Here is a 17427-nt window from a genome sequence, read left to right as displayed (position 1 = left end):
AATCTTCTTCTTTTTTAATTAGTTGTTTCTTTCTCCTCCCATCTATTGGAGGAATATTTCTTTTGCAGCTCCCTTGTAGATGAGAAGTGCTTACATTTATTATGAGAACCAAGTCAAATTAGGCTGCAAATTTCATTATTAAGGCATTCTCTGAAAATGTTTTAGTATTTTGATGTCACATAGCAATTTTCTTGCCTTCAAGGTTTCTCTCTGTTGGTAACTTTTTGTAGTAATGAAATGCCACTTCGATTAATTCTGTCCAGCAATTGACAATGTAGCCATGCGTTACAACTCAGTACTCTGTTATGCCAGAATTTGATTTTTACTCCTGGAAATAGTTAAGGATGAATTCAGGAATCCTCCATATTTGGTCGGTATTTGTGTGATGTAGAGAGAAGCTCTGATACCAATTGATTCAGGGAAGATGGGAAAGAAATACATAGATCAGAAAATGAAGATAAAAAAAAAGATGAGGGGTATCCCTCTCTTAGGGTTTGGAAGCAAGTCCACCACAAAAGGATCTCTTCACAAGACCCAAAATAAAATCTTGTTCTCTACTCAAATTTTTTTTGGTCTAGTGGTTACATATCTAGAGAAGAAAACAACGCTAAACCCTAACTTGTATCACCTAAGAAATCCTCATCCTCAGAGCCTTTTCGCAACTATTTGGGGTCGGCTACAACCCAAGAAATCCTAATCAATACTAAATCTTAGCCCTTAATCTTAAAATGAAGGAAAAAAAAAAAAAGAGAATCCAATTCTACCCCTCAAATTTTAGCAACCAAATAGACAAAAATAACCCTAAAGAAAAGTAGAAATCCAAAATAACCCCAAACCTAAAATCTAGAAAATAGTAAAGCAAAAAAGTAAAAAAAATTAGTATATCATTCTCTCGGTGTTGGCAGAAGCTCGAGGACCTCGAGCTTATGGAATTCGAAAATTTTCCTTCATTGTCTTTTTCACTATGTTTCACCCTTTTCTTATCGAATTTTTGGTTGTTGGACTTAATCCAACAAATTTATGATATGATTGGAAAATTGACTAAAGGTACCTCGGTGCTGGTCCTGCCTGAGCAGGGTCTCAGGAAGGGGTGGGCTGGAAACGGTTCTAACCTTTGGCTTATGCACAAAGTGGCAGCTCTTAGGACTCGAACCCACGCTCTTGTGCTAGCTACCCGAGCCTTTTACCATCACACCAAGTGATCGATGACGATACTGAAATTTTTGGTTGTTTCCACCATTTGTTTTTCATGCCTCACAACCAAATCAACTTCTAGAGCATTTTGTGTTATGTGACAAGAGCTTGAATTGGTGATCAATTTTTTATTTTCTAGCTCTTCATAGTTTTGTTCCCCATATTGCATTTTGTCAGGCTTTTTTTTAGTCTCTCAATAATTTGATCCACACGCTCAACAACTGCATGGTTAGATGATTCTAATGGATCATGGTGTATGGATTTCAAGGCTCTGATACTAATTAATGTAGGAGAATCTCTTATATCAATTGATGCATGGAAGATGGGAAACAATTAAATAAATCATAAAACTAAAATCAAAATAAAAGGATGAGAGATTATACCCTCTCAGGGTTTGCAAGGGAATCCACCTAAAAAGATTTTTTTAAAAGACCCAAAATGAATTATTCTTCTCTTCTCTTCGCTACATTTTTGTGATCTAATAGTTACATAATTATTAGAAGAAAAGAAAGCTAAAACCTAACTTGTTTCCTAAGAAACCTTAATCAAATCCTGACCCGTCATCTTTTAAAAAGTAAACTTCTAATTCTATCCCTCAATTCTCTCCAACTAAAACATAACACAAACATCCCTAGAGAAACTTAAAAATCCAAAATAATCCTAAACCAAAAATCTAGAAAATAGTAAAGTAAAAAAGTTAAAAAACTCATTGCAACAATGTGGAATGAAAAATTGCATTGATTATTAAGGGAGATGTGGACATGTGTTTCACTTGTTGCGTGACCATTCACATTCCTCAAATAATACTGCTGCTTGCTGAGATGGCAAGAAACCAAGTTCCTCTTCTACTTTTATTGAAATAAATAAACAAGTTTGATGTCCCTACCACCCTGGTCTTATATGGGTCACTTAAAGTGCTTTATTAGTGGTCAGGGAGAGCAAATATATAATTTGATATCTAGGTCAAATTTATATGGATTTATCAGTGGTTTACACGTTCTTAACGTTGTCCTTTTGTTTTTCCTGGTTTTGCTCCACCCAGAATGGAGTGCCCAGGTTCACTCCTCTTTCGAATGGCTACTAAAATGTTTTTGTATCATTTCTTTCTTTATTTATTTATTTTCCCTCCCCACTTATTTTCATATTGACAGTCCAAATAGATTATGCTTCGTGATTGCATTTAAGATGCTTAAAGCTCATTAAATGCAAGAATTTATGTTTTCTCTTGTTGACTTCAAATAATTGGGATAAAGCTTGGATGATGATGAAGAATGTACGTTTTCTCATGCTGGCCATTTTGTGTTTCTTTGAACAATAAGATGCATTTTGATTTCTGGGGAGTATGATGTTGATGCATTTTGATTTCTGGGGAGTATGATGTTGATGCATTTTGATTTCTGGGGAGTATAATGTTGGCTATTTCCCATGCCCGTTAGTTAGTTTTCCTTGAAGAGTAAGCTGCTTCCTGATTTTCAGCATTGGTTTAAAACCATCCCATCATGTCATTGTTGGCTGTGGTTTTTAACCATGCCATATGTGTCATTCAAATCTATCATGGTGAACTCCACTCTATTTCTTCATTTGGAGATCATACCCAGTGTTTCAAAACGTGGACCGCCCAGTGCCTGGGCGGTCGCTTAGGCTGTCCAGGGGGCATGGGCGCATCGCTCAGGCCTAGACGCCAAAAATAGGTGACATACCCTAGGTGCCTGCCTAGATGCTCGGGAACCTGCCTAGGCCCTCGGGAACCTGCCTAGGCACTCGCCTGAACCCGCCTAGGCGGCCGCCCGGGCGGCCCTCTAAGGCCTGCACCCACCCAGGGGCAGAAATGCGGCTCCTTGAGGGTATTTTTGGGTCATTGTTTTAATACTAAAGGGCCGAAATTGTGGGTTTTAGGTTTCAAATGAACCTAAAACCCATTAGAGGCTATTTTAGAGAGAGAGTCCCCTCAAAAAAAATTTCTACTGGGCCTCTTAGGTTCTGGGCGCCTGCCTAGGCGTTGGGCGGCCTGGACCCCACCGACTGTCTAGGTGCTGTCTGGCGCTTTTTGAAACACTGATCATATCTTATTTGAATATTATATCATAGTAGTGTTCAACCTTGACATAGTGAACCTGTCAGTAGTTGAATAGAAAGCATTGCAATTTTACACTTTCAAATTCTTAGGTGAAATTTCTTTTACTTGTTTTGGAAACTATGCATTTTTTTTTTGTGGAGCTAGTTATCGATCTATATTTCCTATCTGAACTTTATCCAAAGCCTTTTTTTAACAGTCTGACTGCTTCTATAATGCTGGATGGACGGAGGACCTGCGGAAGGTTATTAGTCATGTTCATCACGAGTTTCCGAAAGCTCCTTTATTTGCTGTTGGGACAAGCATTGGGGCTAATATACTGGTAAGTATGAAATTTTGTTATTAGTGAAGCTTCAATTATTTTTATTTGTTGAAATTGGACAACACTGGCAACATTTATTTTCTTCAAACTTTTTGATAATGAGTAATGGCCACTAATTTGATGCTCTTTGTGGGATCCCTTGGTAATATACATCAATAGCATTGCTAATTCACATTGCAATTACCATGTTTCTCATTTTTAAGCATTACTATCTTAGTGCAGATCAATTTTTGTGGTTGGATTCATCATGTACGAGACTTGGATATTCTTTACCTGTTGGGCGATTGAATATCTCGAAGAGGGCAACTTTGTATGGTTCTTTAATCTATTTTTATAGGTCAAAATAAGAAAAATATTTGAAACTGCACAATGTTATTGATTACAGTGAAAGAAGAAAATACTATTCTGCACTTGCTGCTCGTTGCTCAAAACAAGTGAAATACTTTATCATCCAAACTCCATAAAACTTACACATGAGCAGTATCAATGTTTATAATAAATAGTTAACAGATAATTATCTCAGTTCTCTTTGCATAGATGATTTAATGGATTTCAGAACATGACCCGCACCTGATGGTAGTGCATCTGTGCGAGCCAAGAGGCCTTGGGAAGTAAGTGAATGCGATGTTCTTAGGAGAGATACGGCAAGCCATAGTTAACCTGATCTCCCAACCTAGGCGTCGATCCTACTTCGAGATCTTTCACTGGGATAGGGATATCCATGGAATCTCAATATTTTAAGTTTTGTGATCTTGAACCCCACCTTTTGGATGTCGCTTGAAGGGACAAGTAGAGTCCAAGAAATGATTCATTTGGATCGTAAAGGCAAATTACATACACACTCTCCCTATAATGCTTTTGGAGGTTGTAAAGCATAAACTTGTAAATAAAGCAGCTTAATATGCTTTTGGAGGTCGAAGTACGAAATGGTAAATAGCAGATTTCATCAATAACAAATCAGTTCCTTTGTATTGTTATTAATTATTCCAAAGTGCCGCGTCATAATAATTTTTTAATTATATTTTAGGGGATTATTGTTTTATAAACTACACCTCATAGGGACATAAAATATATTTATTTTAAATATAATGTAATTAATAAATACTTAATTTTTATTTCCCTTTTTATGCACACTTTTTACAATATTTAGTTGGATTATTGGATTTTTTTTATTTTTAACAAACTTTGCAATTTCTAAAAAAATGATTTAGTAATTAAAGAAATGTATGGAATGCACTTCTGACTTAGATAGGTTCTAGCAAGTGACAATCCCTTGCTCCCACTCCCACATGCATTGGCACTCATGCTCCCACTTTTAAAACTATGGGGCAAGCAGAGGCCCTTTTAATGTCAAGAAGCATATTTTGAACTGTGAAAGTTAGGTAACTCGAGCTTCAAGAAAGGTTAAGGGTGTATTTTGGTTTCATTGGAACTCTTAAATTTTTACAATGGAGACTCCAATTCTCCATGAACTGGTTATAGATTTGAGTCATTTGACATCAGCAATTTAATCGGATTCATGTGGTTGAAGGGCATTGTTTGGTCTCTCTCTCTCTCTCTCTCTCTCTCACTCTCTCACTCTCTCTCTCTTTCTTTCTTTCTCTACGAACTAAAAAATTGATTAAAAATTTTTTATAGATATTATTTTCATGTAATAATATTATTTCACTTCCTCTTTGTGTTGGGAATATTCTTGTTTGCTACATCATATTTATTGTGCTCATGCACTTATTTATCATTTTAGAATTTGGATATTTAACATCTCAAGTTCCCAATTTGTCCCCTTTAAGATTGAAGCAAACTTGTTAAATGTAGTAGTTTATGCACTAATACGCATCTTTATGGGAATAGACTCCACTTCTTTTGATTGATAGATGACATCTATTAAGGATATAAACATTTCTTGCACATGACCTTATTTCAACTATATCAGATGATATTATCATCATTAATTGAAATTTGTCTGAGCTATGTTAAATGAATAGTGTATGTCCACCATTCTTTGGGTTCAAATTGGAATCCATTAACCATGAAGTTTGAACCCTGATAACTTATTTCAGGTGAAGTATTTGGGGGAGGAAGGAGAGGATACTCCTATTGTGGGGGCTGCATCCATATGCTCTCCTTGGGACCTCGTGGTAAGTGTTATAAGCCCTTTTTTCTCCCATTTGTTCCATCTGTAAACTTATATTCGTTTATTGTTTAGTATTAACCCATTAAGGTTATAGATGTGATTTTTCATGTATCACAAAGCAACTTAGTCCTTTTCCTAATATGGTGTAATGGCTTTATATCAGTGAGTTTATGAAATGCGATACATGGTGGGACTTGTTCCTTATCTGCTTTTTATTTATATCTCTTCTTAGTGCCAGGGTAGATGGCTAAGTTTTAGTTTCTATGTGTCAATTGACTCTATTTTGCATGATACTCATCTCGTTCTTTATCAAATCAGATTATTCATCTTCTGTGCCAAATAATCATAATCCCACTAACTTCTACTTTTTAGATGCTGAAATATTTGAATTCCAAGCTCTAGCTCATTGCCTTTCAATTCTTTCATCTTTCTCTCCTGTCTCTCTTACTATTCTTCTCTCACCTTGAGCAATCCTTTCCTTCTCTCTGTTGTCCCTCTGTCTCCCAAAAACTTCGATTGTCTTCATTGGCTAAGTACAACCGTTATCTACTCATATGAATTATTCTTGGAGTAGATTTAACTTCTCCAAAATTCTCGTGAGCTAGAGCAACCGTAGGATTTTCTCTCTTCAAAACTGTTCCAAAAAAGCTCTGATACTTCTATTAGCTCACTCCCGTGTCCCCTGCTTCAAAATTTGATCTTATTCATTCCTTGTGAAACCCATGTCTAATAATCTTTTCTAAGTCTTTTCATTTCTTGCCCTAATTTCCCTTTCATCATGTACTTATTTTTATTTGATAAACACGAGTTTTCCAAAATTTTAATATAGCTCCTAAGTTGCATGCTTATTAGCTCTACTATCACCAAACTGTGGCTCCCTTTCTGCTCTTCTTCAGCCAGTATGAATGATGCAATGTTCTCATCATCCTTCATCCTTCTTGTTCTTTTCCTTAGTACTATTTCTTTGTCACTTACAGTGTGTGCGACACTCCCATATTCATTTTCTAGGAGCAACATCTCTTATAAAATCAAGAAGCATTAATGTGGACTCTCATCCCAACCCAGGTTCCTCATGTGCATCAGTTCATTTCTCAATATGGCATACTTGGCTCCCATTGACCCATTCTTTTAGTTTAACCAAGACATAGGGAGGAAGGAATTGGCGCTTGGCATAGGTGGTCAGAGTGGAGTGGCGGAGCAACAACATGACATCAACGGTTCCATTCCTTACTTATTAACACTTCAAAAGTGGAAAAGAAATAAAAAACAAGAATTAAGGAATATGTGCTTGCATATCTTTACTTTCTTCCTATAGTATAGTTTTACTCTGGTGAAGTTTTTAATGTTGGGATCATGGATAAGGGAACCATGGGTGGAGGGTGCCGTTCCTGCTCCGGAATCTTGATCCCACGGTTCCTCCTTGGAATCTCATAGGGATATCGAATTTTCATTTTTGGTACCTCGCTCTTAAAATCTCGGGATCTCACTATCGAAATTTTAGAATCTCGCTCCCAAAGATTTGGTATCTCGTTCCTAAAAATTTGGTATCTCGCTTCCAAATTATGTGGACCACGCTCCAACCATTAGGGGATTCCAGTGATCCCCGCTCCTATCAACTGTGGTCCAAGGTTTTGGTAATGTATAATCTTGGGATCCATATATGTGGAATCTACTTTAAAACAACCGACGAATCCATTTTCATTTGAAAATAGATTCCCGGATCCATCAACCATGCTCCAAGGTTTCGATACATTAATTAGGAATCACAAGTTCTATGATTTTAAAAATTTAAAATCCAAACCATTATTCTTAATTAGTAAAAAATCCAGTCCATTATTCTTAATTTTTCTATATTGACCCATTATTTTATTAGATTCTTTATTTATTCTTTGTTTGTATAATATCTAGTCCATTATTCTTAATTTGTCTATATTGGCCCATTATTTTATTAGATTCTTGATTGAACTAGACATAATGTAGACTAGAGTGACCCCATTGATTCAAAAAAAGAAAGAAAAGTTGTAAGCCACCGTTCTTCTTGTGAGACTATATGTTTCAATTTGAAGTCCTTTTGTTGTAGAGTTTTAAGATAACTCACAATCATGAATACTCTTAGTTGTGAGATGGGAATATATGCTTTGATTTCAAGCTATAAAAAGCTTACTAAGCTCTTTTACATGAGAGAGAGAGAGAGAGAGAGAGAGAGAGAGAGAGAGAGAGAGAGAGAGAAAGATTGAGAGAGAGCTTCATTCTTTAGCTCTTTTACATCAAAGAGAGAGAAAGAGTTCATCTTGTCCTTTTTCCTCTTCGGAGGGCCAGCCTTTGCGAAACAATGGAAGCGGAGGAATCTACAATCGAAGAAGATGACCCTTGAGTGGGAGGAATAGGAATTTGGGTTGCCAAGGACTCAAAGGGATTGGTGCATGCCAAACTTGTGTCATGACCTGGAAATATAGTGGGACGTGTAGTCCTTGGTAATAGAGCACTCTGACGAGCCTCATCATCTACATCAAGGCGGTCGCTTAATTCTTCTAATGCCCCAACATCGTCCTCGAGGTGGTCATCGTTAGGATGAAAATCCCAACATTTGTACTTCTCTGTATAGTGTCTACATAACAACCTGTCATTGTAGTGGGCATAAATCAATGACTCGGAGCGTTGAGCATTTAACCTGTTCCGCTTAACACTCTGAATGTATATATGTACTCTAGCACCTCTCAACACATGACGAGTTGACACTCTGAGACAACACCTTAACAGCTAGTGAAGACAATTCAAGAACCCCACCACCATATAGATCCCACCACGAAACATTTGAAATTGTTTCTGTCGGAAATCGATGCCGTGAGTGAAAAAACTCTTTTATTACTTACAAAATCACTGATATGTTGTCGTATTCTACCCCTCATTCTTGTCTGGGTATAACCTCTCAAGCTCGGCAAGATAAAACGCTGATACTTCTTTATAGTGGTGCGGCTTATCCTCTTCTCCCCACCAGGAGTTGGCAACCATTCCTGAGAGTGATACTTGGGACTTAAAACATATGCCAAACAATGCATTGGAAGATTGGTCTGATCCCATCTATCAATAACTAACTTATGCACTTTTTGGTACAAAATAGGATCATCATAAAGGGCCACTGCAATTTCACCCAACATTGTATCCATGCGCTCGTATGCATCCCCAATCATAGCCATGTCAGTGTTAGCGACCTTCATCATCTTCCATATTAGCCTGGTAAATCGAAATATGTTTTTGTTCGTTAACAATTATCATCCATAATTATACGATGCACCTCAGCATGATCAATAGCTCCTACAACCTATCTGAGACCCTCCCACTCTTCACTTAAAACCAAGGATGTCAAAGCACCCTCAATTCCATAAGACACCTCAACATTATGTAATGGAACCCAAATCTGGTTTTCTTAACCATAAGGACTTCAAGATTTGAAAAATCCCTAAATATATATGGACATTTGGTGTGATTGCGAATATATTTTACCACTTTCTTGCCATCCTGGTAATGACTCCGCACAAAACTAATAGCTGGGTTCGTCTTATTTTTGTCAACGATGTCTTTCATGAGGAGGTGCATAATGTGTGCTAAGCATCTAGAGCAAAAAATGTGTGGATGGCGGCGTTCGATAATTGTCCATGCACCTTTGCAATTTGCAGCATTATTGGTAACCACTTGAATTACATTTTAGGGTCCAATAGAGTCTATCACTTTCAAAAGAATACCAACGATGTTTGGACTAGTCTTCTCAATGGAAGAGCAATTATGTCCATTGAGGAAGATTGCCTTCCCCCCAGAAACTACTAAAACATTAATCAAAGACTCATTTTTTACGTTGCTTCATCTATCTGATATAATTGAAACTCCGTAAGTTGTCCAATCATTCCTTAAGGGAGCCAATGCTCTCTCTATTTTGCTCCTCTCCTTATCCAACAAAGATGTCCTAATCCTATCATTTTTAAGAAGTCATGTAGCCTGTTGGCCCATTATTTATAACATAGACCATTTCATTTCATGAAATCTAGGGCCATTGGCGACGTTGAATGGGATGCCATGAGTATAGAAAAAGCGTGCTACTGCAGCATCAACTTCTCTCTCTTGTGCATTATAGATATGAGAAATTTTTTCCTTTTCCGTGGATCGTGGTTTCATGAGGAATAAGGAGGTATGGGAGAGAATGGAGTTTTCTGCTTCTTTGCCTTCCCATACAACCTAACTGCCTCTTCCTCTTCTTGTTTCAAACCCTCCCTTTCTTCTTTTGACCCTTTAGAACTTTGTAATTCCCTGAGATGCTCGCCCCGGGAACACGCCCAATGAATAGGTTTGCACGAGCTTACAAGCAAGTATATGGAGCTTCTTTGCAATTGAAATTGCAGGTCCACTTCCTAGCCGCTCTGCCACTTTTTTTTGGTTTCTCACCCACCCTTGTAACATATCTCCATAAGGGAGTGGTTGTGACCTCTTCAACATCATCGGCATGATCAAAATCAAAATACAGGTTTTTCAAATTTGTTTGCCATTCCTGCCATTATCATTTAACATAAAACATTAATTTTTTTGATGTAAAAATTTATGTAAAAATTACTTTCTCTCTCCCACGCCCTCTCTTAATAAAAAAAAATCTCCATATTTCTCCCCCACACCTTCTCTTAATAAGATATACAAAAAACTCTCCATATTTCTCTCCCACGCCTTCTCTCTCTCTCACTCACTCATGCACTCACTCACTTTCTCTATCTCTCTCTCACCTGGCTCACTCTCTTTCTAACAATTCCTACACTCTCTTCTGCTTTCTCTCTCAATCCCTATACTCTTTCACTCTCTCTTTCTAGGAAATAGAGTCTCTCACACTTGCTTTCTGCACCAATTCCGCCAAGCTCTCTCTCTCTCACATGACTACCTCTCTCTTCCCATGCCTAATTATATCTCTTGCACTCGCTTTCTCTCCCAATTGCGCCAAACTCTCTCTCTCTCGCGTGACTCTCTCTCTCCCCACGCCTACAATATCAGCTATCTTTATCAGACACTCCTCTCTCTAGCAATTTCACTTCTCTCCCATCGACAAGAAAAAAAGAAGCAATCATACATCAATCTTAATACTTAAACCGATAATGAAACACATTCATTTACGTAGTTTTTTTAACCTAAAGTTTTACACATTAATAAAAAGAGAGAGAGGAATAAACTTTTCCTGTGAGACAATGAGAGTGAGTGAGAGACAATTTCCCGATCTCTCTCTCTCAATTAATCCATGAAACTCTTTACAGTTACAAATTTTTTTTAAAAGTATTGGGAAAAGTTCTTCGATTTGTCACTTTTAATCTTCATAGCCTTTTAGTTTGTAGTATCTTGTATTACAAATTGAAGAACTTCAACAAATAAAATTTCCGCCCAAAATTTGTTTTTGATTCAATTGATCCAAGAAAAGCCACGGATGTGGCTGAAAAATGTTGTTTATGTGGTTTAATACCCCCAAACCCTTTCCCCCCGTTTTCAAAGGTCAAAATGACCTTATTGTCCCCTACTGAAGGGTATAGTTTTGAAAAAAAATGGCGGACAGAATAATGCGGCTTGATGCGGAGGATGATGCTCTGATGTGGGCGCATCTCTCCAAACCGCATATGCGGGAAAGTGCGATGCGCTGGGTGGCGCATAGAGCCTGGTGCGGCCCTATTTTAAAACGCTGATATAACCTATGTTGCCACATAAATTTGTAGAATTTAAAAGTATACGAGGTCTATCAATTTATGAAAGAAGTTACTGATCTTCTTCTGCCTTCATTGCAGGTTTGTGACAGGTTTATAAACCGTAGGCTTGTCCAAAAGTTCTATGACAGGATTCTCACTATTGGCCTTGTGGGTTATGCGCAACTGTAAGTTTCAGAAACCTTCTTGTCCAACTAGTTGTGCTATATGCATCAAGATAATTCAAGAATATGCTCCGATAATGTAAATGAATGACATTTTGCACAACTAGATATTTGCATTTGAAGGTGCTTATATCATATGCCATTGCTTTCGTTTTGGTGACAAGTTTCTTCATGTTCTTCTTGTAGACATCAGCCCATTCTTTCAAGGCTGGCTGACTGGGAATGCATTGCAAAGGTTTGCTTCCTTCATAAATGTTGCTTTCTTTGTTGATAGACATGTTATAAGTTTTGTTTATTCTCTCAGTTCCATATAATATTTCAGTCTCTTTTGTGGTAAAGATCATAGGCACCTAATTTTATCATCATCATTTGAGCCTTATCCCAACTAGTTGGAGTCGGCTACACAAATCCTATTCCACCATTCTACCCAATCAACGGGTCATACCCACAGTAGGACCATAATTCACCATATATTTTTTCACGGCTTCCATCCATATCCTTATAGACTTTCTCCTTGTCCTTTGAGAGCTTTCCACTTGAACCAAATCGCACCTCCCAACTGGTGTTGAATTAAGCCTGCACTGCACATGGCCAGCCCCCCTAAGTCTACTTTATCTCATCTTATCGCGCCTATTGAAACCACACCTAAATTCCCTCAAATATATTCATTTAGAATTCTATCTTTACTTGGCTTGCCACTCATCCATCTCAACTTCACTCATCCTAATTTATATGATGAATTTTTGAAGTTTGAAAGGTTTTGCGTGAAATGTTGCATGGTAATTAAGAAAGTCCAAACCCTGAACAGTGAACTCTTGATCAAAATGTCATCTCTAACTCTGATCCTGTTGGTTGTGTGATGGTCACTTAGTTTTAATGTAAAAACGGTTATTTTGTTGTTCGGTTGGATGATCTATTTTATGTGATCTTTGTTTAGCCACTTCGTATCAGGATTAGATATTCTTGCGCTTAATGTCATTGGTGTACATGACGAGCAACGCAGGTAGTTAAGAAATATCATGAATTACTCTTTGCGAGCTTGGGCTTTCATACCTTCATCCAATTCACCACTTGTTTGATGCTTTTCCGTTTGTTTTCTTGCTCAATTTGACTCCATAATTTTGTAGAGCAACTTGCCATGGTCATTTTGCAACAAATTTGGATCAAGAACTCTAAGATTTGAATGAGTTATAATCATTTTTTTGCATTTGGCATCAAATTTAAAAAGAATCCAAGACATGCAAGCATTGAGGAAATTGTCAGGGACCACAATGATAAGACGCGTATGACTCAAGGCCTTTTCATATATGTGCTTCCAATGAAGTTGTGATCGAGGTTATGCTCATTGGACTCAAGATATGTGATGCTTAAATGGAAGAAAATACTCGCAGATGGAGACTAGGTTAGTGCAGGCATTTGGGGCAGCACCAAGGAGTGTTCATGGCACCCATTCAATATCCTTAATGAAATCTACAACCTAACTAAAAACATAAAGGGGGTTCCTTTCCATTCCTCGAGAAGGGAAACTAAGTAGAGATGAACTCTTTAGCGAGGGAGGGAGTTCCAAAAAGTGTTTGATACTAACAAATTTTGATGTATAAAATAGATTCTTGAGTCTATTGCAGTAGACTCCAATTTTGTAAATAGAAGTGTTGCATTTACATTTTGATTTTTTGATACCCTAACCCTTAAATAATGATAGTATTCTAATTTTCCTATTTCATGAGTAAAATTATACCAGTGAAAAAACAGAAACGATTTTGAGTTAGATATCTTATGTTTTTCTCCAAATTTTCCTGAATGGAATTTTTAATGTTTGTAATGAGCTAAAACATGAGCCGCCAGTACATTGAAAAGTATCAATTATTGAATTTTTAGTAGGAGGCATCATATGAAAGAAAAATAAAAAATAAAAGAAATATTTAGTGGATTGTATGGTTAACAAGCAACAATTAGGCCTCACACTACTGCTAAAAAATGCAATAAATATCTAACTTCTTTATTGGCAATAAGCAGTGAAAGATAGGTATTGAGTTGAAATAATGCATTATTGCCCATATTTGGATATCTCAAATCAAATTTTGGATTTCATATTGTCACAAGTTGATGGTTCCCCCCCTCCCCCCCTTGATAGGCTCTTGCATACATGTCAAAGCATGATAGGCTCTTCCTATAGAATAACATGGGTGTGCTTTTTTTGTGTGTTTGTTTTTTTGTTGGGGTGTGGGAATTTTTGGTGTTCCACAGGAGCACCAAAAAGTATATATTCCTTCATCCCCGTCCATCTCCTTTTTATGGGGAGGGAGGGAGGGAGGGAGATGCTGCACAGTAACCAAGAAAATCCAAACCTTGAGCACCCAACTCTTAATCAAAATGTCATCTCTAATTCCAATCGTATTGGTTGAGTGATAGGCACTTGGTTTTAATGCAAGAATGGTTGTTTGACTGTTCAGTTTCGTTATCTATTTTATGCAATCTCAATTTAGCCACTTTTTACCTATCTTAGGCTTAGAAATTATTGCTTTTAATGTCATTGGTGTACATGAAGAGCAACTTAGGTGTTTGAAAAGATTATATTGAATTACCCTTAGAGAGGTTGGGCTCTCATGCCTTCATCCAATTCACCACTTGTTTGGTGCATTTTACTTCAATTTTTTCTCAATTTAATACCATAATTTCGTAGAGCAACTTGCCATGATCATTTTGCAACAAATTTGGATAAACAACTCCAAGATTTGAAGGAGTTATGATCATTTTTATGCATTTGGATTTTACTTATGAAAAAAGCAAATTAGAATATTATCATCATTTAAGGGTTTTCAATTAACAGAATGACTTGCCAATACAAGTCAAACTGATAACATTTTTTCTATTGTTTAATGTATGTCATTTATCAGAAAATCAAAATGTAAATGTATCATTTCCATTTGCAAAATTGGAGTCTACTGCAACAGACTCAAGAATCTATTTTATACATCAAAATTTATTACTATCAAGCACTTTTTAGAATTCTCTCACCAGCTAAAGAGTCTGTCTTTACTTCCCTCCTTGAGGAATGGAAAGCAACCTCTCTGTCTTTAGTTAGGTTATAAATTTCATCAAGGATATTGCATAGGTGCCATCGGCATGCCTCCTTGGTGCAGCCCCAAGTACATGCCCTAACCCACTCTCCATCTGCAATTATTTTCTTATATTTAAGCACCACACATAGTGAGTTCAATAATCATATCCCCTGCCACAGCTTCATTGGAAGCATATATATGAAATGGCCCTGAATAGCACATAGGCGTCTTACAATTAGGTTCCCTTACAATTTCTCCATACCTGCATGTCTTGGATTCTTCTAAAATTTGATGCTAAATGCATAAAAATGATCATAACTCCTTAAAATCTTGGAGTTCTTTATCCAAGTTTATTGCAAAATGATCATGGCAAGTTGCTCTATGAAGTTATGGAGTTAAATTGACTAAATTGAAGTAAAAAGCACCAAACAAGTGGTGAATTGGATGAAGGTATGAGAGCCCATGCTCTCTAAGGGTAATTCATTATAATCTTTTCAAATGCCTAAGTTGCTCTTCATGTACACCAATAACTTTAAAAGCAATAATTTCTAAGCCTAAGAGGGGTAAAAAGTGACTAAATTAAGATTGCATAAAATAGACAACGAAACTGAACAGTCAAACAACCATTCTGGCATTAAAACCAAGTGACTATCAATCAACCAATACGATCGGAATTAGAAATGACATTTTGATCAAGAGTTGGGTGCTCAAGGTTTGGATTTTCTTGGTTACTGTGCAGCATCTCCCTCCCTCCCTCCCCATAAATAGGAGATGGACGGGGGTGAAGGAATACATACTTTCTGGTGCTCTTGTGGAACACCAAAAATTCCCACACCCCAACAAAAAAACAAACACACAAAAATAGCACACCTATGTGATTCTGTTGCAAGAGCCTATCATGCTTTGACATGTATGCAAGAACATATAAAGGGAAAAAAAGAAACCATCAACTTGTGACAATATGAAATCCAAATTTTGATTTGAGATATCCAATTATGGGCAATAATGCATTATTTCAATTCAATACCTATCTTTCACTGCTTATTGTCAACAAAGAATTTAGATATTTACTGTATTTTTGAGCAGTAGTGTGAGGCCTACTTGTTGCTTGTTAACCATACAATCCACTAAATTTTTCTTTTATTTTTTATTTTTATTTCATATGATGCTTCCTACTAATTCAATAATTGATACTTTGCAATGTATTGGTGGTTCATGTTTTAGCTCATTACAGACATTAAAAATTCCATTAAGGAAAATTTGGAGAGAAACATAAGATATCTAACTCAAAATCGTTTCTATTTTTTCACTGATATAATTTTACTTATGAAATAGGAAAATTAGAATACTATCATTATTTAAGGGTTAGGGTATCAAAAAATCGAAATGTAAATGCAACACTTCTATTTACAAAATTGGAGTCTATTGCAATAGACTCAAGAATCTATTTTATATATCAAAAGTTGTTACAATCAACCACTTTTTGGAACTCCCTCCCTAGCTAAAGAGTCCATCTCTACTTAGTTTCCCTCATCGAGGAATGGAAAGGAAACCCCTTTATGGTTTTAGTTAGGTTGTAGATTTCATCAAGGATATTGAATGGGTGCCATGAACATGCCTTCTTGGTGCTGCCCCAAATGCCTGCACTAACCTAGTCTCCATCTACAATTATTTTCTTCCATTTAAGCACCACATATCTTGAGTCCAATGAGCATAGCCTCGATCACAGCTTCATTGGAAGCACATATATGAAAAGGCCTTGAGTCATAAGCATCTTATCATTGTGGTCCCTTACAATTTCCTCAATGCCTGCATGTCTTGGATTCTTTCTAAATTTGATACCAAATGCACAAAAATGATTATAACTCATTCAAATCTTAGAGTTCTTGATCCAAATTTGTTGCAAAATGATCATGGCAAGTTGCTCTACAAAATTATGGAGTTAAATTGAGCAAAACAACGAACGAAATTTTTCTCTCCTAATATAAGATTTCTCTCCAAATTTTCCTTAATGGAATTTTTAAAATGTTTGTAGATGAGGTAAAACATGAGCCGTCAATTCTTTCAGAAGTATCAATTATTGATTGTTTAGAAGAAATCATCACAGAAAATAAAAATAAAAGAAAAATCTAGTGGATGGTTAACAAACAAGTAGGCCTCATTCTACTACTAAAAAAATGAAACAGTAATTATCTAGCCTCTTTTGTTGACAATAAGCAGGGAAAGATAGGTATTGAGTTTAAATCATGCATTATTATCTCAAATTAAATTTCGGATTTCATATTGTCACAAGTTAATGGGTTTTTTTTTTTCCCTTCTCTCTCTTGATTTGCTCTTGCATACACATGTCAAAGCATAATAGGCTCTTGCAATGGATTGGGCAAATTGATCTTATACTATCGCTCAGTTATATCTGTACTGGAGGATAATAGTGTTCTATTGTCTTCCAATTATGACTCAGTAATTTTGTCCGTGCATTTAGTACAGTAATGAAATTTTACTTCTTCCTGTATACATATTCACATAAAGTCCATTAGTCATGATTGCGGTTATGATTATTTCTGTTGAGGTTGGCAACAGTAATAAGTTCCCGAATTGGTCTCTCATATTTTGTGTCTTAATTACATTTAATGGTACTGGATGAGTCTGTAGATTGTGGCACACCTGAATTTTCTCCCTTGATTTATCTGCAATGGATTGTGCTTGCTTTCAATATATAGGAAATATATAAAGTTTAACTTCTTGTCGGATATT

At 36.5% G+C, this 17427-nt stretch overlaps 1 protein-coding gene across 6 annotated transcripts in view; it reads left to right on the top strand.

The window, feature by feature from the left end:
* The window catches only part of LOC18436688 (alpha/beta-Hydrolases superfamily protein), a 38578-nt gene that overhangs the window by 19345 nt on the left and 1806 nt on the right, over positions 1-17427 (top strand). For all 6 annotated transcript variants that reach the window (XR_016044277.1, XR_016044275.1, XR_016044276.1 and 3 more), the window contains 4 exons: positions 3468-3590; positions 5651-5728; positions 11529-11614; positions 11798-11846. Coding sequence is in view for 3 of the 6 variants with exons in the window: in XM_088851718.1 (XP_088707844.1) it covers positions 3468-3590; positions 5651-5728; positions 11529-11614; positions 11798-11846 (336 nt within the window). In the remaining 3 variants the exon portion in view is untranslated. The remainder of the gene's footprint in view (positions 1-3467; positions 3591-5650; positions 5729-11528; positions 11615-11797; positions 11847-17427) is intronic.

The sequence above is a fragment of the Amborella trichopoda genome, chromosome 11 (genome assembly GCF_054954075.1).
Source record: "Amborella trichopoda isolate Santa Cruz 75 chromosome 11, AtrichopodaSantaCruz75HAP2 v2.0, whole genome shotgun sequence".
NCBI lineage: Eukaryota > Viridiplantae > Streptophyta > Magnoliopsida > Amborellales > Amborellaceae > Amborella > Amborella trichopoda.
The sequence above is the reverse complement of the archived record's forward strand: the minus strand, read 5'-3'. Positions and strand labels throughout refer to the sequence as shown.